This window comes from Suillus paluster (genome assembly GCF_016628075.1).
Source record: "Suillus paluster strain FC165 chromosome Unknown EDB91scaffold_3, whole genome shotgun sequence".
Classification (NCBI taxonomy): Eukaryota; Fungi; Basidiomycota; class Agaricomycetes; order Boletales; family Suillaceae; genus Suillus; species Suillus paluster.
The window spans coordinates 1,085,924-1,109,315 of NW_024537563.1; the positions used below are offsets into that span (position 1 = coordinate 1,085,924).

The 23,392-nt window shown below is 47.8% G+C and overlaps 10 protein-coding genes across 10 annotated transcripts; 4 read left to right on the forward strand and 6 right to left on the reverse strand.

Annotated features, from left to right (window-relative positions):
• Nucleotides 1-641: 641 nt before the first annotated feature.
• EDB91DRAFT_1100656 (uncharacterized protein) lies at nt 642-3,134 on the reverse strand. Its single transcript, XM_041317196.1, has 8 exons — nt 2,737-3,134; nt 2,627-2,682; nt 2,298-2,499; nt 2,153-2,249; nt 2,011-2,103; nt 1,701-1,960; nt 1,626-1,652; nt 642-1,573 (listed from the first exon to the last, which is right to left on the reverse strand). Exons 1-8 carry the CDS (start codon nt 2,782-2,784, stop codon nt 857-859), a joined length of 1,500 nt encoding a protein of 499 aa, XP_041183257.1. The 5' UTR covers nt 2,785-3,134; the 3' UTR covers nt 642-856.
• EDB91DRAFT_1100672 (P-loop containing nucleoside triphosphate hydrolase protein) lies at nt 3,135-5,051 on the forward strand. Its single transcript, XM_041317197.1, has 14 exons — nt 3,135-3,199; nt 3,259-3,276; nt 3,328-3,334; nt 3,391-3,569; nt 3,624-3,747; nt 3,797-3,844; nt 3,898-3,906; nt 3,966-4,269; nt 4,320-4,341; nt 4,409-4,420; nt 4,479-4,513; nt 4,564-4,785; nt 4,836-4,915; nt 4,964-5,051. The coding sequence occupies exons 1-14, from the start codon at nt 3,176-3,178 to the stop codon at nt 4,984-4,986; spliced, it is 1,107 nt and encodes a 368-aa protein (XP_041183258.1). The 5' UTR covers nt 3,135-3,175; the 3' UTR covers nt 4,987-5,051.
• Nucleotides 5,034-7,190, reverse strand: EDB91DRAFT_1043844 (glycosyltransferase family 57 protein; the record flags this gene model as incomplete). Its single annotated transcript, XM_041313085.1, has 12 exons — nt 5,034-5,256; nt 5,304-5,379; nt 5,428-5,525; nt 5,573-5,709; nt 5,760-5,905; nt 5,955-6,207; nt 6,260-6,331; nt 6,380-6,533; nt 6,582-6,759; nt 6,810-6,825; nt 6,881-6,959; nt 7,009-7,190. The coding sequence occupies 12 exons, from the start codon at nt 7,188-7,190 to the stop codon at nt 5,034-5,036; spliced, it is 1,614 nt and encodes a 537-aa protein (XP_041183259.1).
• Nucleotides 7,191-9,070: 1,880 nt separating this feature from the next.
• EDB91DRAFT_1100686 (ribonucleotide reductase small subunit) lies at nt 9,071-10,767 on the reverse strand (the record flags this gene model as incomplete). The annotated part of the gene is made up of 5 exons (XM_041317198.1): nt 10,667-10,767; nt 10,473-10,533; nt 10,078-10,413; nt 9,374-10,025; nt 9,071-9,324 (listed from the first exon to the last, which is right to left on the reverse strand). The coding sequence occupies exons 2-5, from the start codon at nt 10,530-10,532 to the stop codon at nt 9,071-9,073; spliced, it is 1,302 nt and encodes a 433-aa protein (XP_041183260.1). The 5' UTR covers nt 10,533; nt 10,667-10,767.
• EDB91DRAFT_1100690 (ribonucleotide reductase small subunit) lies at nt 10,748-12,544 on the forward strand. The gene is given in 8 exon segments (XM_041317199.1): nt 10,748-10,787; nt 10,798-10,799; nt 10,838-11,073; nt 11,133-11,223; nt 11,275-11,339; nt 11,392-12,043; nt 12,093-12,339; nt 12,393-12,544. 6 exon segments carry the CDS (start codon nt 11,011-11,013, stop codon nt 12,412-12,414), a joined length of 1,140 nt encoding a protein of 379 aa, XP_041183261.1. The 5' UTR covers nt 10,748-10,787; nt 10,798-10,799; nt 10,838-11,010; the 3' UTR covers nt 12,415-12,544.
• A 634-nt stretch (nt 12,545-13,178) lies between these two features.
• Nucleotides 13,179-14,705, reverse strand: EDB91DRAFT_426117 (uncharacterized protein). The gene is made up of 3 exons (XM_041327232.1): nt 13,832-14,705; nt 13,414-13,772; nt 13,179-13,361 (listed from the first exon to the last, which is right to left on the reverse strand). Exons 1-3 carry the CDS (start codon nt 14,214-14,216, stop codon nt 13,350-13,352), a joined length of 756 nt encoding a protein of 251 aa, XP_041183262.1. The 5' UTR covers nt 14,217-14,705; the 3' UTR covers nt 13,179-13,349.
• Nucleotides 14,706-15,480: 775 nt separating this feature from the next.
• On the forward strand, nt 15,481-16,805 carry EDB91DRAFT_1100695 (Brix-domain-containing protein). The gene is made up of 7 exons (XM_041317200.1): nt 15,481-15,532; nt 15,582-15,771; nt 15,829-15,938; nt 15,988-16,120; nt 16,174-16,429; nt 16,477-16,547; nt 16,602-16,805. Exons 1-7 carry the CDS (start codon nt 15,530-15,532, stop codon nt 16,763-16,765), a joined length of 927 nt encoding a protein of 308 aa, XP_041183263.1. The 5' UTR covers nt 15,481-15,529; the 3' UTR covers nt 16,766-16,805.
• EDB91DRAFT_1100702 (peptidase M18) lies at nt 16,806-18,732 on the reverse strand. Its single transcript, XM_041317201.1, has 9 exons — nt 18,520-18,732; nt 18,409-18,470; nt 18,262-18,361; nt 18,009-18,213; nt 17,730-17,952; nt 17,593-17,679; nt 17,305-17,539; nt 17,125-17,282; nt 16,806-17,077 (listed from the first exon to the last, which is right to left on the reverse strand). The coding sequence occupies exons 1-9, from the start codon at nt 18,640-18,642 to the stop codon at nt 16,885-16,887; spliced, it is 1,386 nt and encodes a 461-aa protein (XP_041183264.1). The 5' UTR covers nt 18,643-18,732; the 3' UTR covers nt 16,806-16,884.
• Nucleotides 18,733-18,836: 104 nt separating this feature from the next.
• Nucleotides 18,837-22,678, forward strand: EDB91DRAFT_426191 (WD-repeat-containing protein). Its single transcript, XM_041327233.1, has 13 exons — nt 18,837-18,911; nt 18,958-19,068; nt 19,116-19,381; nt 19,431-19,740; nt 19,791-20,162; nt 20,215-20,395; nt 20,445-20,542; nt 20,592-20,789; nt 20,848-21,021; nt 21,070-21,288; nt 21,337-21,468; nt 21,522-21,971; nt 22,022-22,678. The coding sequence occupies exons 1-13, from the start codon at nt 18,876-18,878 to the stop codon at nt 22,322-22,324; spliced, it is 2,850 nt and encodes a 949-aa protein (XP_041183265.1). The 5' UTR covers nt 18,837-18,875; the 3' UTR covers nt 22,325-22,678.
• Nucleotides 22,480-23,377, reverse strand: EDB91DRAFT_1234296 (uncharacterized protein; the record flags this gene model as incomplete). Its single annotated transcript, XM_041321194.1, has 4 exons — nt 22,480-22,655; nt 22,713-22,785; nt 22,839-22,899; nt 22,956-23,377. The coding sequence occupies 4 exons, from the start codon at nt 23,375-23,377 to the stop codon at nt 22,480-22,482; spliced, it is 732 nt and encodes a 243-aa protein (XP_041183266.1).
• Nucleotides 23,378-23,392: the final 15 nt, after the last annotated feature.

Consider the following 23,392-nt stretch of genomic DNA (forward strand, 5'->3'; position numbering starts at 1 on the left):
GTGCACAACGCAATCAGTCAAAACGGTTATACCTGCGTTGAGCCTCTCATCTAGTCCCCTCTCGACAGACTAAATGGAAGGAATATAGCCATTCCTTCTTTATTATGAGCCTCATCAGTCCATTCAAAAAGGATCTCTTGCACGTGAACGTCCCCGGGATATGCGTTGTGTACTGGACAATGCACTTCTTAGGACTACTCAAGTGCGGTATATAGATTGATCATTGGATGCAAGAAACGCTCCAACGGTATCATCGTGCTGAATCAGTAGTAAGTACCGGGCACATCAATGCTTTCCTGCTCACCGGAGTCACCACACCCGCTTTGACTTGCCAAGCATCCGCCGGAGGCCGGCGCGTACATCCACCTCTGCAGGACCCTAAACAGACGAAATCAGGGAATGATTACTGTCGGGTTGAAATAGATATTGCAAAGCTTGACAAGCCGTTGATTATAAGTACTTATGACTGTTTCCTAAGTCACTAGTACTATCGGTTACCACAACTTCCGTCAACCACTGGTTCGGACACTTTGCAATAGCTCACACAATTCAGCCTCGATAAATATTCTATCTCACCACATATCATTGTACACATATTACAAGCTACTATAAAGTTGAATCATCGAAATTGGTAGAGAAATGATTGAGATAGTTGTTGAGGTGTGACAGAGCGCGGCTGTTTGTCACTCGTCTGCCGTGGCGGAGTTCGCTTCAGGCATAGGAGTTGGTGGTAACCAATGGTATGCACGCCTGGGCAGGACCCACAAAGGTGCTTGGCACTACGAGACCCTCTTCAACCAAAATTATAGATAAAACAACTAGGGAAATATGAAGACTAGGTCGCACTCTGCAACTACTACATAGCATGTCCATACTCATGCGAGCCGTGCTCAGCATACCCCTGATAGTGGTAACCGTCACCATTCGCTGCGTAGTCATGATTATGTGCGTGCATATACTGCTGGCTTGGATAGTCCTGCACATCGTAAGCCTGCCCGCTCGCACCATTGTATTGTGAACGCGCTCCTGGAGCTGCCCTTCCTTGGTACACATCATGTGCATCAGCAACATAATGCCCTGGCACCCCTGAGCTGCCGTATGAATCGTACGGTCCTGGATCATTAGCTTGATAAGCCAGATGAGTACCTTCCGCAAGATGAACTGTGCTGCCATATTCATCTTCGTAGGGTTGGTGCTGTGGCTCGAAGCTTCCCGCAGACGGATTATATGCAGTCTGATGTGAATACCCAGTGTTGTAAGCCGGCATTGGGGGATAGTCGGTATAGTCAGCACCGGCGGGATTTGTGTGATAACTCGGCGCTATGCTCTTCTGGTCATAGTAGTAATCTTGATTGTAAGCACCACCTGGCCCGCGTTTGGAGATGGATGCGGCGTCATCGTCATCGTCGTCTACTGAGAGGTTGGGAAGAGTCGGTTGTGGCAAAGGTTTGCCGATAATCTCGCCCTTCTTGTTCTTCAAGTGGGAGAAGTCACCCATAGCCTCCTTCTTCGCTAGCGCAGCAGCCTTTGCAAGCCGCTCCTTGTTTCTGCGCTTGATGACCTCTGCGATTCGCTATCATTCGTATGAGCCACAGCTAGCAAAAACTCGAAGCGATGGATAGTACCTTGTCAACCTTGTGACATACATACTCCTATATAACCCATGAGCAAATGCAATCGACAAGTAAAATGGATCTGACCTTCAGGTTTCCTTGGATGTAGCATAGTAAAGGAATGTAGAATATGCCAGCCATGATCAACAGCAAAAGCGAGCCAGCGAAGATAACGAAGGTGAAGAACGTGGAGACAGTTAGGGCAGAGGTTGACAGACTGTTTCCTGCGAAGTACTTGCTGACGTCGTACCAAGACCCCTTGTCGTTCTTCGCTAGGTAAATACTATAGAGTGTCAGAGCATTGATACTTTGTCTTGGCCCATCAGACAACAGCAGACGCTTCCAACCTAACATCGGTTGAGAATGATTGATTCAAGAAAGCATCAGGGAGACTCACTCTTGAACGTGAAGAAAATGAAGAATGCAAAGTCATCTTTCTTCTTCGTTGAATTGCTGATATGATCGAAGAAGCAGAAGTGGTCATATGAGCCTTGGGCAGTGTGTGAGCTTTAGACGATATAAGGGAAGAAACTACATACGAAGCGAGTAATAGTTGTTAGCCATCACGTTTGTGAAAGCGTACGAGATATCACGACTGGCGATGATCTTCTTCGATTTCCGAGCTTCGTACGCAAGCTGCGGGTGATCAGACTCACGTTAACACGCCTAGGATTTGCAGCATACCAGGAGGAAGCCAAAAATAATACATCCTACGAACAGCCACTTTCCGACATTAAAGGGGATATAGAAGCAACCATCTTGATGCTGACAGTCGTCAAAGATTTGGTTAGACCATGTCGAAGTTGTCAACATGGTCGTGGCGGTGAAGATATCGGAAAGGTATACAAGGAATGATTTGAGGATGATGATATAAAGCCATAGATATCTTTGAAGGCGCATCAGTCAGCATACCAACCTTGAAACGATTAGAACCAGATCAACCGCCCGTCACTCTGTGACACACAAGCGTCCACAGCCTCTGCGCGTTTCACAGGTTTGTACGAGCCACTCACTTTAGGCGCATGAGGAAGCCATTGTCGGTAAACTCACGAGTGTCGATGAAGTCGAACTAAGGCAATGAAAGGCTTATTGCGAGGGAAACCAAGATAGAAGGGCGGCTCACCTTATGATCTGGAACAATTTCTCGTTTCCATGCTGGACCACCGCTCATTATGTCGTGAAATAAAGCGGGTCAGTGAGAAATTATAAGTCGGATGATGGCAAGGACGGAGATGAAATTCGGCGGATGTTGTGAATGAGCGTAGAGCGAGCCAGCCGCATGTAGAACCTGACCAGGTTCTGAGACAACGAGTGGTGTTAAAAGAAGGTCTGATCCTGCAAAATTCAAACGAGAAAGTGTTCTGCTGGTAGACTGTAAGAACGACAGTACTAGGGCAAAAAGTGTCGAATGAAGGATATAGAGAGACGATGGAGAAGACGAGCAAACTAGAAAACAACGGTTGCTTTGGTTGTGCTATGCTATGTGACTTCCTATTTCGATTACATCTTTTTTTGTCCATCGCAGTAAGCCCATTGAACACTAACCATCAAGAAGTACAACAATGACTACAGTACAAAAGATAAAAGTACGCCGTCAGTATTTATCCTTGCTGCTTCTAATTAAACGGGACGTTTTATTATCCAGGAAATCGAAGATGAGATGGCAAGTCTTATCTTTTGTAATATCATGAACCTGTGCTAACTTTCCCAACAGGCCAAAAGTTCGTTCTTGTCTTCCCAAAGTAGACTCATCAGACGATCAACTTCATTCTCATAGCCCAGAAGAATAAGGCCACGAGCTACCATCTGGGTCAGCTCAAGGCCAAGCTCGCAAAACTACGACGCGAGCTTATATCGCCCTCTGGGGGAGGCGGAGGTGGGCCTGGTCTTGGTTTCGATGTAGCTAGGACAGGTGTAGCGTCTGTCGGTTTTGTTGGATTTCCTTCAGTCGGAAAGGCGAGTTTGATTTGCTTTATTTTCGCCTGTCAGCCACCATCAACGATCGTCTAGTCGACTCTTATGTCGAAGCTCACGGGCACACATTCGGAAGTCTCGGAAATTGATTTCACAACCCTCACGACAGTCCCTGGTACTATGAAAGTTCACGGTGCACCTATACAGATCCTTGATTTACGTACGCACGTATCTTGACTTCGATGATCATGCTCTTATTCTTGTCTCAGCCGGAATCATCGAAGGGGCAAATGATGGAAGAGGTAGAGGTCGACAAGGTAAGTACACTTTTTTCTGCACTTGCAGCAGACCCACTGACTTTACTGTACAGTCATTGCCGGTATGACTTCCAAGTTTAACGCATGCGAAAACCAAGGTTGAGAGCAATGCACACCCCAGTCGCTCGCACATGCAATCTCATTTTCATTGTTTTGGATGTCCTCAAGCCGTTGGGCGACAAAAAGATCATCGAAAGCGAGTTGGAGGGCTTTGGTATTCGCTTGAATAAGAAGCCTCCAGCGATTTTAGTTCGCAAGAAGGACAAGGGCGGCGTCGCGATTACCAATACCGTTCCGCTCACGAATATCGATCAGGACGAGATCAAGGCAGTTCTGAGCGAGTACAAACTCAGCAATGTGGATGTTACTATTCGGGAACCTAACATGACAGCGGATGACCTGGTGGATGTCATTGAAGGGAACAGGTGTGTGATTAATCAGAAATCCCGTATGGCTGATTTTTTATGCCGCGCAGAGTCTATATCCCTGCACTTTATGTGCGCGTTTACTAACATAACATTTCACCTTGCGCTAATTCCTTGCGTTTTGAATCTCAAACTTCAGGTCTTGAACAAGGTTATTTATCACCGCTCACTTGAAATCGCGTGGTTACTCACGTTGGTCATGTAAACAGATCGATGCCATTTCGATAGAGGAATTAGATCTTCTGTCCGTAGCTTTCTCGTCCTCCTTGAAGAATGCTACTTACGAGTGTTCAGATACAAAATTCCTCACAGCGTTCCTGTTTCATCGAGAGAATGGCTCAATATCGACGAACTCTCAGAGAAAATGTGGGACGCTCTCGAGCTTGTCCGCGTTTATACCAAACCTCGTGGGCAATCACCCGACTACTCAGCCCCAGTCGTCCTACGCAGAGGGAGATGTTCAGTGGATGATTTCTGTAACGCCATTCACAAGGAAATTGCCAAGCAAATGAAGTAGTGAGTGTTGGGATTTCCTACTAATTTACGGAACTGACTTCCATGGTTAGTGCCGTTGTATGGGGTTCAAGCGCCAAGCATTCGCGCGGTCAAAAGGTTGGGTTGGACCACGTTTTGGAGGACGAGGATGGTAAGATATTTATTACTTCCATGTGTGCAATCTGAAGCGGTCTTACAGTCGTTCATATCGCAAAAAAGTAACGAACGCGATCAATGTACGATTCGCCCCGTGCGGCCCATTGTATCTACTAGTACTGCTGTGTAATATATAGGGTACTGAGCCGGATGAATGCCCATATCAGTCCCACCGCGCAGTAAACACTTGTTACCATCAGGGGCAGAAATTCAGTATCTGGATTTCCACTAGTCACAAGGGGGAATAGGGTGACGAATGCCTGGAGAAGTGCAAAACCATATAGGTATGCATTCTCGAAGCTCTCCAACAGTACCCACGGCAAGGATGAAGGAAACCTGTTTGAAATTTCAGCACTGACAAACATCTCAGCATTAGTGCTCACTCGTAAAGCTGCTTATGGAGGGGGTATAAAATCATTGCTCCCCATATGAGGGAATAGGCGATCTTTAGCAGTGTCTCTGCAGCTTCGTCAGTACTCAAGACAAGCCAGCATCACAGGAACAGACCTGCTGGCGTAAAGATCAGGGGGAAGAGCGAGAAGATCCCCGCAACGCTTGCGATAGCAAAGGTCTTGTAGTACGCATAGTTCTCCGAGGCCAAAAGCCTGCGACACTAAATACCAGGTTGAAAAGAGTGACGAGAACCACGCACGTGAGAGGGACTAATACGAGCAGAACAGCCTTCTCGTGCACATGCCACCCGAACATGTACGACGTGTAGCCACAAAGTGTCAACGCAGCCACGAACGACTTGTAAGTTGGCGTTGTCCATAGCTTAACGAGATAAACCTAGGCTGCAGTATCAAAGGAATGTCCACCAGTTATGCAACATTTCGCACCATCTGGAAGATTATTGTGATAATGAACGTGTGGACGGGCTTGATATTTGGAATCACCGCAAAGACCGTGTCACCTACAAGGCCGCGGGACGTCGATGCAACGCCAGATTCGTTTACTACGAGCCCTACATCTAGATGTTTGACCACTAATAGGCCAGTGTAAGCTCGGTAGTGGAAGGGAGGGAAATCACGAACGCTGCAAAAGGACACGATCTGCGGCGGTGACCAGGGCCCACGCGTTTGGTGCCCAATAAGCGTGATTCAGTCCACGAGTAAAAGGAAACAGGCGAGACAGGAGTTGCGGGAGCTGGCCCATCAAAACGAACGGTCCTAGTGAGGCTAGGAACACAAGCAGGACAGAATTCGCTAGCGAGATAAACCGAGTGGGGATGATAGCCCCCGCAGGAGACATGCAGTAAGACCGCAAAAGGTAAACGAAGTATGCAGGCTGCAGAGGCAACTCGGTGAGTGAAGGGCCACAAGGAGTGAAGTACTCATACCGCCAGATACATGTAGATGTGTTTGAAGTTCAAAAGAACGGCGAACAGTATGCCGCTTGCAAGTTTTCTGCCCTGTAAACGTGATAAGACACTTTGCTCATGGATAGATGATTCTCTTACGTCGCGGGCCATTAAAATCGACCACAGCAATATTCCAAACATGAACCCATTGTATTGGAAGTGTATGTGATCAATTATAAGAAACCCTGGGTGGAGAAACAAGGACGCCGAGAGAATACGCTGACGAGACGGATCAACAGAACCATGAATAAACCTCCCTCAAGAATTAGCCCCTCACCGACAAGAATAGAGAAATATTCACCTCAGGAGTGCCGCACCAAGGACAAGCTCAGTAACAATGACGGTCAGACGTTGGTATACGATGACTGTCCATGCATCATATTGAAGATTTTGGAGATCGACTATCTTGGGATCAATGAATGAGGCGGGTATAGACATCAACTTCTCGAAATATGCAAAGAATGGAGGGTAATCCAGCGCTAGTTGACGAGATAAGACGGTGTAATACACAAGCTTTCAAGGGGCTCACTCCACTCAGAAGTTGTCTTCAACGTAGTTCAATAAGCCTAATAATGGGATCTAGAAAGCTTCAAGACGCACATCATAATACCATCGAGAGATAGGAAGTGAATGTGTTATGGCCAGCCAGTTTCGGTGGACCTCGAAATCCGTCGAGCGACTTCACAAATGAGTAAGCGTTTGGAAATTCAACTTGAATCAGGGCCTACTATGCTGGGAACAAGAGAAACTTGAATGCAGTGGAAAGAAGTAAAATGTCGACGTCGGATTGTGATATATCACCCAGAAAGCCCAGTCGCGTCCAGACCGAGTTATGTTTCAGTGTATGCAGCCTCTGAGAGTCGTGGTCGTCAGGAGGCGAACTTTGGGACCGTCCGACAATAGTGCTCATCGAAGTACACAACCAAGCCGTTATACTTCGAGGCTGCAACTTTGCATTACGTAACCTAAGTAGCATCAACCTACTTAAGGCTATTACCGAGGCGATTATCATCACCCCGCAAATGCGCTCGACTGCTACGCGCGTGCTGCCCATGCGTAGAACCAGTATAGGAATTTACACCATATTTCGTGGTGGGAGAGTGCGGTGACATGTTTGGGGCTTTGGAGGTGGTGTTTCTTTTGGTTGGGTTTTGGTTGGTGGGGGGAGGGTGTGCGTCGATGGTTCGGAAGGGGGGGTCGCCACGGGTGTGATGGGGTGTTGGAATTGATGTGGAACTGGGTATATGCGCGGATGCTGATGGGTTACTGGTTTGCAGCGTTGCGGACAGCCATCCAAGTTGGTGGGGTAAACTTGAAGGCGAGGTGACTGAGTTCTGTCTTTCCAGTGATACCTGGATTCGTTGATATCGATACCGGTGGTGAAGACGGACAACAAATCTAAGACCCCGAAACCAAACAGCTCGGTAGGTTAGTACCCTTATCCTACTTACCCCCTTGTCTGCCACAGACAGAGAACGCAAGAAAAGCCCGCCCTTCTCAGCTCTGCGTCAAGCCTTCCATTTCATGTACTTGGAATATTGGAAACGAGTGGTATAGACTACTCATACCGGCCATCGATGATGTAAAGACCTGTTACCTCAATGACTTCAAAAAGCAGATAGTATAAGTATAGCCGCAGACCGCCAGACGGTCACCGATCACGGTGCTTGACTTACTCTTCGAACGCCGTTGTCACCGTTCCGCGGCCCATGCACTGATTTAGGCAATATGGATACTGTATCAATTTCACCTCTTCGTTTACGGGACGTCAGGGCATATCTCTCATGTCTCCATCAGTGTTAAACGTTAAATACTGACCCCACCGGCTCTGAATACAGTCAATCATATGCATTCAGCTGGAGACATGTGGTTCTGGCTGCGAGTTGCAGTAAGTATTCCAGTGGCCTTTTCAATTAGTGGAATACTCAGACGACTCGGAACTCATGTTACCCTAGCTTGCTTCATGACCTTCATCCGCTTTGCTTTTGAGTCTCCTTGGCTCAACGGTCCTATCAGGATGATTCTTCGCTTTAATGCGGCAAGAACTTCGCCCCTCGATCTATCACTGTTGCTCTTTGACTACCGTTCTGTAGGGTTAGTTCAGTAACTTTGTGGCATAGGGCGGCGTTTTTTGGATGACATTGGGTTCTGGCCATCCGAAGTCACAGAATATCATCCTCAAATGCCAGCGATTGCCGCCTATCATACTGGCACGATTCCAGTAACGAGTGTCAGTCGATTCATCTCTAATGCGGGCTGCAATATCTAAGTCAAGTCTAAGTATCCGATTCTATCGTACTCGTTACAAAATATGGCTGTGAACTTGAGAATAGATCTTGTGGTTGGCGATGAAGTGGATCAGGCCTGAGCGCTGAGCGTGCTCTTTGCCCGTCCTGAGCGAAAATTCAACATCGAATCAATATTTAGCTACAGAGGGTTCGGTTGAGCCTCAGCATTGCTGACCAGAGACAATACTTGCCTGAGCTAGGCAGACAATTAGGACTACATGATTCGCAAGCGCGACAGCTGCAAGGCAGGTGGTAAATGGCAATTGATATTGGGTGAGGCTACTGATAACACTAAACATTACAGGGTCAAATAATGATAACATATCTAAAGCACATATGGCAGTTGGGCTTGATGAACATAGTGGATGTGTGGTATAATGCATGGGTAAGGCGTGAAAGATGCAAACGACGAAATGCAAAGACATGTCTGTCTAGAAGTCTTCTTCCAAAGAGCTGGATGGAACGTTGTCAGACGCAAAGCCTACCAGGAGACATATGATACTCACAAAAGTTTACTTGCCGCCTGGTCAGTCTTGGTGTTGGTGTGGTTGACATTCGCCTTTGAGTAGTCTGATACACGCTTTTCGAAGAAATTCGTCTTGCCCTGTAGCGAGATCATGTCCATGAAGTCAAAGGGGTTGGTGGCATTGTACACTTTCTCGTTGCCCAGCGACACCAGCAAGCGATCTGCGACGAACTCAATATACTGGCACATGAGCTTGGCGTTCATGCCAATGAGGCCGCAAGGTAGAGCATCTAGAAAGACGGTCAGCATAAGAAGGGCGAGATGACGACGATGACGGACCCGTCAGGAACTCCTGCTCGATGACAACAGCCTGCGTAATGATACACTTGACAGTGTCAGGGTGCGGCCGACGCTTGAGGTGGCTGAAGAGCAAGCACGCAAAGTCGGTGTGCATACCCTCATCGCGACTGATGAGCTCATTCGAGAACGTAAGACCAGGCATCAAACCGCGTTTCTTCAGCCAGAAGATGGACGCGAAGGAGCCAGAGAAGAAGATGCCTTCGACGGCAGCGAATGCCACCAAGCGTTCAGCGAAGGTGGAGCGTTGGTCAGAGATCCACTTGAGTGCCCAATCAGCCTTGCGCTTGACACAAGGGATAGTCTCTACGGCATCGAAAAGGTATTCGCGCTGGGCGGAATCCTTGATGTAAGTGTCGATGAGGAGTGAGTAGGTTTCTGAGTGAATGTTCTCCATCATGATTTGGAAGCCGTAGAAGCACCGAGCCTCAGCAGCCTGAACCTCATTGGAGAAACGTTCGACGAGGTTTTCGTTCACAATACCATCTGATGCGGCAAAGAAGGCGAGGACGTGTGAGATGAAATGACGCTCGCCGTCATTAAGACGGTTGGTCCAGTCATGGATGTCTTTTGAGAGGTCCATCTCCTCAGCGGTCCAGAAGGATGCCTCGGCTTTCTTGTACATTTGCCATATCTGGAGGATTGTTAAAACGAAGATGCTAAGAGGACGACAGGGTGTAACCAACCTCGTGGTACTGAATAGGAAAAAGAACGAAGCGACGCTTGGATTGCTTTGAGCAGGGGCTCTTCGCCTGAGTTGGAAGGTTTGTTAAGATGAAGTTCATCTCCGAAATGAAATTATGCCACTGACTTTCTGGGAGGTCAACTTCACCGACGAACTTCTTGCGAAGCTCTTCGAGATCATCTTGATCTTCAAGCTCCGGGGCTTCGGCGTTCTCAGAGTCCGGCGAGACAGAACGCTTCCGGTCATCAATAACGGGAAGGGTGTCCTCTTCCGAGGTGTCCTTTTTCGATGGCTTGACTGGCGAGTCCAGGGAGAAAGATGCCAAGGCTGCAGCAGCCTAATTATCCAAGACATATTAAGTAGAAGCAACACGATTTTTTATGCGAGAGCACTAACCTTTTTGCTTGGTGTGGGAGCAGGGGATGGTACACGAACAGGAGCAAGAGTAGATGCCATTGAAGGAGACGTGATGAAGATATGAAGGATAAGATATCGCAAGAGATGAGGGTTCAGGTTGAGAACCAGAAGTTGAATTTAAGTGTCAGGACTAGTTGTGCGTATTTGTTCCATTCAACCGACGTGAATTTCAACATTACGCGACGCGTTGTTGGTTGTTGTGGACGTGGACGCATCTCCCACTAATCCACCCAATCACCATCATCCACTTCTCACGTCTTTCAGTTTCACCCTGTTTCACATTATTATTAGCATGTGTACAGTCATCCCGCTTATCTTGGCTGAACTAATTAACTTCCACGCAGGTTGCAAGCACTCACCTGGACCACATGTGAACGCCGCAGATAAATCATAATCCAAAAAAAAATCAGTCACGCGTATCACGTGATCGCCTGACGCATCCTTTGCTCCGGACTGCGAGTCATTCGTATCGTTCAGACATCCACTAGGCAGCTTTGTCTTGATTATTCGGCTCTTTATGTCTGAAATCCAAACAACATCTCCTTTCTTTCTCACATCTTTCCAGGACCTTACAATAGAGGTTTGTTGTCCTCGTTGCTTGCAGGCCAGCCAGCCTTAACTAATACAATCCCATGATAGGAGAAATTACGGTATAAAGACAAGCAACTCCTCCAAGGTTGTGGTGTAAACGGCTCGGGTACGTCACCCGAGACCACAGTCCCAGAAGAGGGTATGTCTTTTTAGTTCTTCGTGTCCACCAGCCTCACCAAACCACACATAGAATGTGAACCCTTGCTCATGCCTTCTCAACGGCGCTTCACCCTTTTCCCCATACAGTATCATGAAGTGAGCCAGCTTTATATTTGTGCCGGTGGTAAATTTGATCCACAATATACAGATTTGGACCATGTACAAGACGGCGGAGGCATGTTTTTGGACTGCCGAAGAAATGGATCTCTCAACAGACGTTGTGCACTGGAATACCCGACTAACTTCAAATGAACGTCACTTCATCTCTCATGTTTTAGCTTTCTTTGCTGCGTCGGATGGCATAGTAAACGAGAACTTGGTTGAGCGTTTTTCAAACGAAGTTCAGATCGCAGAAGCTCGATGCTTTTACGGTTTCCAAATCATGATCGAAAACGTCCATTCCGAGACTTATTCGCTCCTTATCGACACACTCATCAAGGACGTCAATGAGCGCCAATATATTTTTGATGCAATAGAGACCATACCGGCCGTCAAGAGAAAGGCAGACTGGGCGTTGCGATGGATATCTGACAAAGAGGCGACATTTGCCACTCGGTTAATTGCCTTTGCTGCTGTTGAGGGTATCTTCTTTTCCGGCTCGTTTGCATCAATATTCTGGCTCAAAAAGCGCGGATTAATGCCGGGGCTCACTTTCTCTAATGAGCTCATCAGTCGTGACGAGGGGATGCACACCGACTTCGCTTGTCTTTTGTTCAGCCATCTCAAACGAAGACCACATCCAGATGTCGTACAAAAAATCATCACAGAAAGTGTCCAGATCGAACAAGAGTTTTTAGCAGGCATGTGTCTAGTCGTCTATCTTGGGCTGGTATTGATTGTGCCTCACAGATGCGCTTCCAGTCAGCCTCATTGGCATGAACGTAACCATGATGTGCCAGTATATTGAGTTTGTTGCTGACCGTCTTCTGGTATCGTTGGGGAACGAAAAGTTTTACAACTCCACGAATCCGTTTGATTTTATGGACATGATTTCCATGCAGGGAAAGACAAATTTCTTTGAGAGGCGCGTGTCTGACTATGCGAAGGCACATGTTAGACATTCGGACGCTTCTACGGCGTCTTCTTCAAGAGTATTGTGAGTTTCCTCCATATGTTTTGCTAGAGTAATTGACTCATTTAACGCTCCAGTTCTCTTCACGAGGATTTCTGAGCTTCGATGGCACTTGTAGATTCACACTCAACTCAATCACGTACCTAATAACATATTTCACAGCCATATGTCCACTACTTAGTCTATAGCATGCCCCATAGCTCAGAGGTTATATATAACTTCCTTCGTCTGTTCCGTGAGACTGTTTGATAATGGATCCCCAGTGGTAGTGAAGGAGAGCTCTTGCCCAATATCACACCCTTCATGTGCTCGGGCATCTCCACTCACCTACCCGCGGACCTCCCGACCATCTGGAGTGTTGGTACCTTGGTCTTCACATCCCAGTTACTAACTCTTCCGAGCTTCTTGTTCAACTCCTACAATGTGAAGCACTCTGTTTTCGCTCTTCCGCATCGTCCAGCACTTTTATTGACGCCAATTTATTTGCAAGGTAACACATACGAGAGAAAATGAGAGTTATACTAAACTTGCGTGAGGACAAATAAGGTTTGTCTAAGGTAGCGACATGTCCATCCCTTTCCAAAGTGTCTCGCGGGTAAAGTGAGTAATTGATACTCGTTGCCCATCTTCGAATGCCAGCACTTCATGGGGTAAAATATGTCCCCGTACGAAGATGATGGTGCCAGGTCCATAAAACAAAAGTAAGTTTAACCGGGGAATCCAGAGCTGACCCTTGGTAAATTCACCAAGGGCGACCAGGGCTACCCATGCTCTAGGTGGGGCTGTGCTATCAGGATGTAAAGGAGTCTGTTGATTGAACTGAACTGATCGCCCTTCCCATAGGATGCCATCAATAGAGTCCGTTGCCCGTACATGAGGGTAGCGGACACGGAGAGCATGTCGGAGCTCCTGTATGGCGTGATACTGCGGGGGATCCAGGGCCTGTAAGGCCGAGTTGAGCCTTACGTTAAGGAGCTTGAGGTCGTTTATTAATGTAGACGCCAAAGAGAAGTTTCGAATCACGTCTCGAGAGATTACAGCGCTCTCTTTCTAACATACCATAAGTCTCAAAAATACGGCGAACGGTCAGAGACTTACTGAATGACCTACAGCATGCCACGCAGTCACGAGTTGTATGTTGCCAGCTAGCTGTCCTTCGACGACTTTATAGGACTCCTTCGTATTTCTCGTCTTTTGGTCGGCTCCTGCTCCCATAGCTAAGGGGACTAAACTTCCGAATGTCATCACGGCGCTGTACAGCTCAGCATGTCCTCTATCGCGTATGATGGAAGGAAGGTGCAGAACAATAGGAATGCCTTCGGCGCTGGTAGCCAACCGAGGTATATCATGCCATTCACGTTTGCGTTCTGTCAATTCGTTCCAATGCGCAGGGACTTGATGCCTCGAACGCGCACGTTCCAGCACGGCCTTCTCAAAGTGAAACGTATCAAACACCTCTGACAGCATTAATGCCTTAATTGGGTTGAGAAGCAGAAAAAATAGAAGGTTCCCTGACCTGTATTCTTCTTTGCCTCGGCAACGGCTTTCTCGATCTGTTTTGCGAGTCTTCTGCCGAACTGTGCGGCGATGGCCTCGGGTGACCGTCTGGTCTTCCTCTTTCGAGGAGGACGTGAGTCGGTGGGCTGCTCCCCTCCATCACAGTCTGGACCAGCCGGCTGGGCTTGCATAAGGCCTTCGGAACCTGAAGGTTGGGCACAGACACCCGTTTGATTACCGTCGATATTCATGGGGACATCACTTGGGTGCATTTTTTGAGCGGGGAGCAGGTTGTGGACCACGAAACTCGCCCGAATTAATACTGTCCTCGGTCCCAACTCGGTCCGCACTTCGCCGTCGGCATTACTAGTACTAATGGGCGTTCTCGATGAGGTCAACTGCATTGACTCAAACGAATGATAGCGCAAGACTGCAACAGTCCACAAGTGGGAAACAAGCGGTGAGTCACTGTCCGTCTAATTGAACCTGCAAGCGGCTCCGAGGTATGCTCCCGTGGACTGCATGTTAATGTCCCGAGGCAGACCTTGAAAGAAGGAAGACAGTCTTCTTTTCATGCTTTCAACTCCTGGACTTAACCTGAGACAGGCCCCTCAACAATTCGAAACGTTCGCAGCCCAACACCTGACAAAAACAGGCGAAATAGAGCAGTCAAATCTGCGAGTTATCTAGTAAACACATCGGAAACTTTGGATAGATATCGAGCAAAACCACGAAAACTTTTTGTCTGCTCGTGTCCGACGGTCAAAAAATGGGTCGGCGTATTTGAGTCTTTTGGCCAACCTTCAAACCTTTATAATGAATGAAATCCCATGGGATGTTCAGCGGCCGGTGAGATGTGTCATTCCCGTGGCATAGAACCAGCACTGACATGTTCGTGTAGTCGTCTATTTAAATTTATTCAATTATTGTCTGCACTGGCGTCACTTACCAAGGACCTGTGGTGGTGGTAAATGTTCATTGTTCTCGCTCGCTTCAATAGCTGTCGCCCCAGTCGATGAGACGTCAGGAAGCCAGCTAATCATACCTCGGAAGTGACGGCGGGCTGAATCTGACGTATCCGGCACCCCCCGTGTTTTTATCGAAATCCGACCATTGAAGCGACGGGCCCTCAGGCTGGAGGGTAGGGACGACTCGGAGAGTGCCTCCGACAACAGTCGCTTCGAGACCGATCCACTCTGACGACAGTTACTCTGAGTGTAGTGACGAGGCCGGCTGACTGTGGCTACAGCACTTCCAAAACTCTAGCATCAGTCTGACCGGGAGACGTCTCCAGCCGACCCTGCTCGCGCGGCCGCTGCGGCTCATCTGTTGACCCACTGCGACCTCTCCGTCTCTACAATACAAGTTGGATGTGCTATACTCCCGTTCGAGATCACGGTTCGTGTTTCCTACATTCTCCACCGACTCGGTGTGTCATAGAAATATTTGCTGTGTATAAGAGGTCCGGTGTAGAAAGGGGTCTCACGGACAATCATGGCGAAGAGGGCGTGGTTGGTGAGCTGAATATGTACAGTACTAGAATTGTGTTGGAAACGTACAACACCTTTACGAACAAAGCACGAACTTCCACGTCTGTTTTGGTGTGTGCACGCGCTCGAACGTCTAACTTACATGGATCACGTGATCTCTGATTTTCACCACAGTCGACTCAGACCCTTGGGTCATGTCCATAAGCCCTTGAATTGTCGACGCGAAGATGGTAATATATCCAATCCCCCTTTAGCTTTCGCAGTTAACAAGGATTCTAGATTCGGCGACAAGTACGCGAGCGACGACAGTATATCTACGCCAAATCCCTCGAGGCTCAAGAACGTCAAACTTATGAGCGCAAACGGCAGCTCAAGGACGCCCTTGCATCTGGAAAACAACTACCTACCGAACTCAAGAATGACGCGAAGACACTAGGAAAGGACTTGGCTTTTGATGAGGCACAAGAAGGTGAGCTGCAATCATCTATAGTGCTGAATTGGTGTATTTACCAGGCCCTTTGATCAGAGCCATCAACACATATCGATAGCGAATACTCGCGAGCTGGTATTCAAGACCCAAAAATTATTGTAACAACATCAAGAGACCCCAGTTCCAAGTTGTTACAGTTCGCCAAAGTACGCCGTGCAAATGTTCGTCACCCATTCCTTTTGACACTTTACAAAGGAAATGCGGCTCGTTTTTCCCAACTCGCATCGAATCAACCGAGGAAACTACGTTATAAAAGAGCTGGCAGATGCTTGTCGTGCTAACGACATCACTGATCTCATCGTCCTTCACGAACACCGTGGCGTTCCTGGTACGCCAAACTAGAATCACATCCATTCGTGCACTAAATTGTACATTTCACAGATGCTATGATTGTCTCACACTTCCCCCATGGACCTACCGTCTACTTTACCCTGCACAACGTCTCCCTACGGCACGACATAGGCTCATACAAGTCCTCCACCGTCTCAGAACAGTACCCACACCTCATCTTCGAAGAGTTCACGTCTAAACTCGGTGCCCGTATACGAGACGTACTAAAATTCCTGTTTCCTGTACCAAAAGAAGACAGTAAGCGTGTGATGACATTCTCAAATGACGGAGACTTCATTTCCTTTCGGTGAGTATGCCTTTGGGAATAAATTGAGCGGATACTAATTTGTGTAGACATCATGTGTTTGTAAAATTAGTTCGAGATGTCCAGCTGGCGGAGGTTGGGCCGCGCTTTGAGATGAAACGTGAGTGCGATCTCATCAGCGTTTTGGTAGCTTGCCGAGCGCTTGAATTTTTAGCGTACGAGATACGGCAAGGCACTATAGAACAGACAGAGGCAGAAAGAGAATGGGTATTAGCACACTACGCAAGAACGGCAAAGAAGCGCAGTCTGCTATCGGGACCTGTGGCATATTCAGCGGCCGATTCGGATCGGACATCGAGTAAACGGCAAAAGCGGTAACCTGTGCATCTGTATGTAGTAGCGTCCTTCATCGTGTTTAAATGTCTGAAAGCATGCCAATGATTGACACATGATAGTATACATCAGATATGTACAGTGCAGCCCATTGCAGATGTAAACTAATCCATAGTGAGCGACTTATCCAGCTCAGCAAACCCTTCAAAAAATGAAGTGAATAGGTCGATCGCGTTTTGGACGTCATGAGAGCCTGCGGTCTCACGAATGGAGTGCATAGACAACATGGGACCACCGACATCTACTGTGCGCAAGCCAATCTTCGACAGCATCGGTCCAACCGTCGAACCGCAAGCCCTGGATGATGGTCAAGAGAAAGCTTCTGGAGATAAATAAATACTCACATGTCGTTTCGGACCTCGTACTCCTGAACCTGTCCTCCTTTGCGTTCGACGAGTTTCTTCACGAGGAAAGATCCGATTGCGTCGCTGGCGTATCGCTGTTTCGCATTGGTCTTGACGACAATGCCTCTGTTCATCACCGGCTGGTGGTTCTCCTCGTGCTTTGGTATAGTTCGGGTGAACTGCATGACCCATATCAGCCGATATGAGGAACGACCGAGCCACGGACTGCGAGTGAAGCGCAGGACTAGGAGATAGACGTTGCAGGAGCGAGGGGATCAAGGAAGATTCTGCCCCAGATGTGGAGACACTGCCAATTTCCTCATGATTGAAGAGGGCAATGCAGTTGACGTTGCCCTCGAGAAAATTGAAATTGGGAGACGAGACATGGGTGGACATGGCATCCACAGCAGAGAAGCTACAATCATTTGTCATTAGCTACGTTACAAGTAAGAAAATTGAGCGACGCACGAGCAAAGAAGATTGTCCATGCGAGGGCTGAACATGAACTCATTGTCAATGCCTCCCAAGACAGAAGGTTGAGTATCATATAGATGCCTATGGAAACATCAGGAATCAACCTTGGTCTAGGGAGCTATATGACGCACAATTCGAAATCATGGATTTCTTCGGGAGCAACTGACAGCTCGTCAGCAATGACAGAGAGTAGGGCCGGATGATGATTCCCCTGAACGCTAGTTGCTGTCGCGTTCGGAAGTAACACCTTGTCATTTTCGGGTGTCTTGTTTAAGTTTTTGGCGATAAGACCGAGAATGGGCACAAATTCTGTCTCTTGGTTGAACTTGAAGCTGTCGTTGATATTTCTGTCCACTGAGCTTGCCATAATTCAGCATTGCTTCCCAAAAAAGCTCAAGAAATGTACGGACGGTGGATGGCGAGGGTGGGAATGCGCAAGATTGGTCGGTCAACCTTGATGAGCTTCGATTGAAAAGTCCCATCTTGCTGCGTGACCACAACTCTCCCAGCCAAGGAGAGGTCCCGGTCTAACCAAGAGTGCCAGATGCCTCCACCATAAGTTTCTACTCCGACTTGGAGGTACCCGGCCTTTTCCCGCTTGGATACCGGGCGCACCTGTGCAAGACTTGAGATACTATAGATGAAGTTCGGTAACTGACTCACCCTCAAATTCGGGCTGTCAACATGTGTGGCGACGATAGATACACCAGCGCCCGGCTTCCAGTTTGGTGGAATGGTGAAAGCCACTAGCGAGCTCTGGTTGCTGTAATAGAGATCAGAATGCACAGAGTAGCGAGTGGGTAGACTGACCGGGTAAAGTAGTACTTCCCTCGGGGCTGCAGAGTATTCTCCCAATCGTCTGCTTCCAGGACCTGCGATAATCTGTCGAGACGGTGGATTGATGTTTGTGGCCCAACTCACCTTCTTGAATCCAGATGCTTCTAGTCGTATAGATGCATTATGCACGGCGTGAAAAGGAGTTGGTGATGCGTTCACGAAAGTGAGGAATCGTTTGGCTGCTTCTGGGCCCGACATTAGCATCATACTTTGAATCCAATGACAGTTTCGATCTGAGTGTTGAGAAATTATCTCTTGAACCGAGGGAAATCGATAAGCACTCGGATCGTCTCAGGACATCCGAGTAGGGAGGCGGGCCGATTTGGGGCCACCGAGAGTATGATTGTATGAATGTGAGAAGTAATTGCCATTCTTAGCTTCTCACATTTTTATTGCCTTGGAATCGATATGTGCAACGCATCGTGAACAGAAGCGTACCGATGGTGCAAAGCTATCTGCGGCATGGGCCAACCCAGGTATGTCTGTATGTCGTCTATTGGATTCGTGTTCACAGTCAGCTAGGCTTTTGGACTGATATGTAGCTCGTCCTCTAATTCCCTATATGATGGCAAACTAGCATATGTACCAGCACTCGAGGACGTACTTGTATGGGATATGAAGAAAGGGCAAATGGTATGTGTATGATATTTCAGGTTTCGCTCTCTACTCATGTGCGGCAGCTCGCAATGTGGCACGAAACAGGACACAGATCTGAGGTCACCTGCATATGCCGTTCTCCTCAAGAAAACATCTTTGCGGTGGGCTACGCTGATGGTTCAGTGCGCATTTGGAACAACGCCTTTGTCTCTGTCATTGCAACGTTTAACGGACACCAAAAATCTGTCACTGCACTCGCATTTGATGCACAAGGAGCCCGGCTTGCTTCTGGCTCGCAAGACACAGATATCATCGTATGGGATGTTGTAGCCGAAGCTGGTCTCTACCGGTACGTGTTGTCAAAGCGTTTTATGAGCCTTCTCTTACACTTTTACAAGTCTACGAGGTCATCGTAATCAAATCACAACGATACGATTCCTCTCAGAGCCTGAACTTCCTTCCACCTCGACTGGCTCGCGCTCTCATATGTTACTCACGACATCGAAAGACACATTCATGAAGTTATGGGACACCTCAACTCAACATTGTATTCAGACAATAGTTGCCCACCGCTCCGAGGTTTCTTCCCTAGATATCGATCCAGAGAAGAACTTTATCTTCACCGGAAGCAGTGAGGGCGAGGTCAAAGCATGGAAGATCGACCATGAAGCGCTGTCGCAGGGTCTGGTAGAAAATGAGGCAGGCGAGGCAAGTAAAAATTTCACGACAATGAATCCAGAACTTCATTTTCAGTGTAGGTCGCAAAGATGATCCATCTTGTCACCAGCCTCCCACTCTCGTCACGTCACCGCGTATCCCAGATTTCATTCCACCCATCACAACCATACCTTGCTGTTCAATCACACGACCGGTCCATTGAAGTCTTTCGTATCCGAACTGAGGAGGAAATTAGAAAGAAGCAAGCTAGACGAAAGAAGCGTGCAAAAGAGAAGGAAAAAAGTAAACACAAAGAGAAGGATATGGGTGACGCTGTGGACGATGTCATGGATGTTGATCAGGAGATCAACGTGATTGATCTTTTCACCCCTTACCTTGTTGTTCGAGCAAGCGCAAAAGTTCGGTCCTTCGATTTTGGCTCTAAGGAAGCTGCGTCGAAGCCTGGCGTTCAGGTTCGTATCAAATTACTCGAATAGTGTACGACCTTGACCTGTCACATCGCAGCTCTTTGTGGCGTTGTCATCAAACGCCCTTGAAGTGTATAATATCCCGCCCCCAACAAAGTCCAAGGAAGAGACACCTGAAGCCACTCGGATATTCTCGGTCGATCTTCCTGGACATCGGACAGATGTGAGGACTTTGTGTTTGAGTGCGGATGACCAGATCCTCGCATCAGCATCTAATGGTACGTTCGCATAAGTAATTCCAGTGCTTCACTAATATGTGTATGAAAGGTTCTTTGAAACTCTGGAACCTGAAAACGACAACGTGCATACGCACAATAGACTGCGGCTACGCCATATGTAGCACCTTCCTTCCTGGAGACAGACATGTAGGTTTTCTCTCTTCGGAAAATAGCACACTTATCAGGTATCCTCTAGATCGCCGTCGGAACAAAGTCTGGGGATATGTTGATATATGATTTGGCGTCCTCGACGCTCATGGAGACCGTCAAAGCCCATAGCTCCACTGTTTGGTCGTTGCATGTTCGCCCGGACGAGCAAATTTTGGTCAGCGGCAGTGCTGATAAAGAAGTCAAGTTTTGGGAGTTCGAACGTAACGTTAATTCTAATGATGAGGTTAGTGTTTCGTTATTCGAAGCATTCTGCAATCTTGATAATGAATCAACATACTCAGGTCAAAAAGACATTGACATTAAATCACACAAAAACGTTGAAGATGTCTGATGAAGTCTTGTCTGTTAGATACAGCCCGAATGGGAAGCTATTGGCGGTCGCTCTACTAGACTCCACGGTCAAAATTTTCTATCAAGACACCCTAAAATTCTTCCTATCTCTATACGGACACAAGGTAAATCTCAGAGTCCTCTGTGAACACGAATTTTCAACGCCCTTTCAGTTGCCTGTCTTAGCAATGGACATTTCGGATGATTCCAAGCTCATTGTTACGTGCTCCGCTGACAAAAACGTGAAGATCTGGGGTCTCGACTTCGGTGACTGTCACAAGTCGATATTTGCCCACGAGGAGAGTGTCATGCAGGTGTTTTTCGAAAGAAAGTCACATTACTTCTGGACTGTTGGCAAGGATAAGATGCTAAAGTACTGGGATGGGGACAAGGTAAGACTACCCCTTTCCCTTTGAGAATCATTTACAAGTCTCGCGTAGTTTGAAAACATTCAGAAACTCGATGGTCACCACAGTGAGATTTGGGCGTTGGTCGTTAGCAACCACGCTAATTTCGTGGTGACGGGCTCACACGACAAGTCCATCCGAGTTTGGGAGAAGCTCGACGAACCAGTGAGTTGCGCCGTAGTGATCTATCTGGTAGTATGTCGTGACCATGCATCTAGCTTTTTCTCGAAGAAGAGCGGGAGCGGGAGCTCGAACAAATCTATGAAAACGGAATTGCGGATACACTTAACCGTCATGACGTATCCATCGTCAACAACCACGAAGCTGAAGCGCAACCCTCTGGGGAAACAGCTGCAGTCACCAAGCAAACTTCGGAGACACTCATGGCGGGCGAACGTATTATGGAAGCATTGGATCTCGCTGATGCCGAGCGGACTGCTTTCCAAGAGTATGAAGGAAAGGTTGCTCAAGCGGGTTCACTAGAGGCTGCAGGCTTGCAGCCGCCGCCTCGAAATCCCATTCTTGCAGCATATGACTTAGAACCCGAGGCATACGTCCTGCGAGTTGTCGAGAAAATATCCAGCGCTGCTTTGCATGACGCCCTGCTGGTGCTACCATTTGATAAGGTGATCTCCTTGATGCGTTACTTGGACCTATGGGCCCAGAAAGTAGGTTTTTCTTCAGATGTCTCAGATACAATTGTTGACACATTACGAAGGAGTGGAATATTTCCCTCGTCTCTCGCATATTATTCTTCCTCTTGAAGATCCATCACCACCAGATAGTGGCTAATCGTGTCATGCGCACTGCGTTGATTCCGTTACGTGTCCATCTGCGCAGGTCACTGCGCCACGAGAAAGATACTATCGGGTATAACCTGGTTGCATTACAACATCTTCGCCGAAGAACAGAAGCGGAGAGGACTGCCCAATTCTACGAGGAGGAAGACTTCGACGAAGAGAAAGTTCGCGCGAGGATCGCGGAGGGCAAAAAGAGAAAAAGGGTTTCCATCAAAACTTAATAGGTGGGATAGTTCTAGTGTCGAGTATCTAGCGGTACAAGTGGCGGGCAAACATTTTTCTACACAGCTGATCAGGATTTGGTGGTTTGTGGCCCCCACAAGTCAAGGTTCCTGCCGTGACTGTTCAGTTGTGCAGCCTTGTGAATGTATCGTACTTACCAGTTATCAGGTTCAGTTGCTGGCCGCATCTGCACGGTCATTACGCCTTCATCCAGGTCAGCCAGTTGGCCGAACGCCGCCTTGGTGAGATCGACGTGACGTGATCCTTTGGCGCACCCTTCACAAGTGTCAACGACACGGACAAATATGCATTGCTTCTTGCCGTTGCAAACTAAAATCACAATCAAATATACCGTGAAATCAAGCTCAGATCAAGTTTGCAACCTACGTTCGATGAACTCGAAGCATGCAGGCTTTGTTGTCCAACCATACAATGTAACAGCGCCCACGAAAGACTTGTCCTGTTGAGAGTTATGCCCATGCTCATCACAGCTGCATGCAAGTGGGTATTTACCGTCGGTGACCATTCCCTGTTACTCCAACAACTCGGATTCTCTAGGTCGTGTCCGGTATACCTGAAAATCATGGTCAACCACGTCATCTCAACCGCAATGTAGGCGAGATTGCATACCAGGTTATGGTGACGCCCTGTGCGGGCCCCTTACCTGTCAATCCCGCAAAGATAGAAGCAAGGTTTTGGACCACATTCCCTAAGAATCCAGTACTTGTGCTTGTGTTTGAGGTTTCTGCGTGCTTTTCTTTGTATTTCGATGTTCCAACGCTGGCGGGTGTGTTGCTCTGGGAAGATCTGCGTAGCGCTCTATGGAAGGAGTGGTCTTTGTGACTTGACGCGAGATACTTGTAGTTTAGATCAGAGATGCTGACAGTTTCCCATCCATCTTTTGGGTCAAAGGAATGTGAGTCGGGTAGATAGTGTGCTTTATCGTATCGTTTGTCTTGTACACCCCGCCGCGTGTCTGTAATATTCATTATGGCTGCTTCGACCAGCGAAGCAAGAACATGGATTGTGAAGACGGTTGCAAGCCAGCGCATGTTTATGTGAAATGA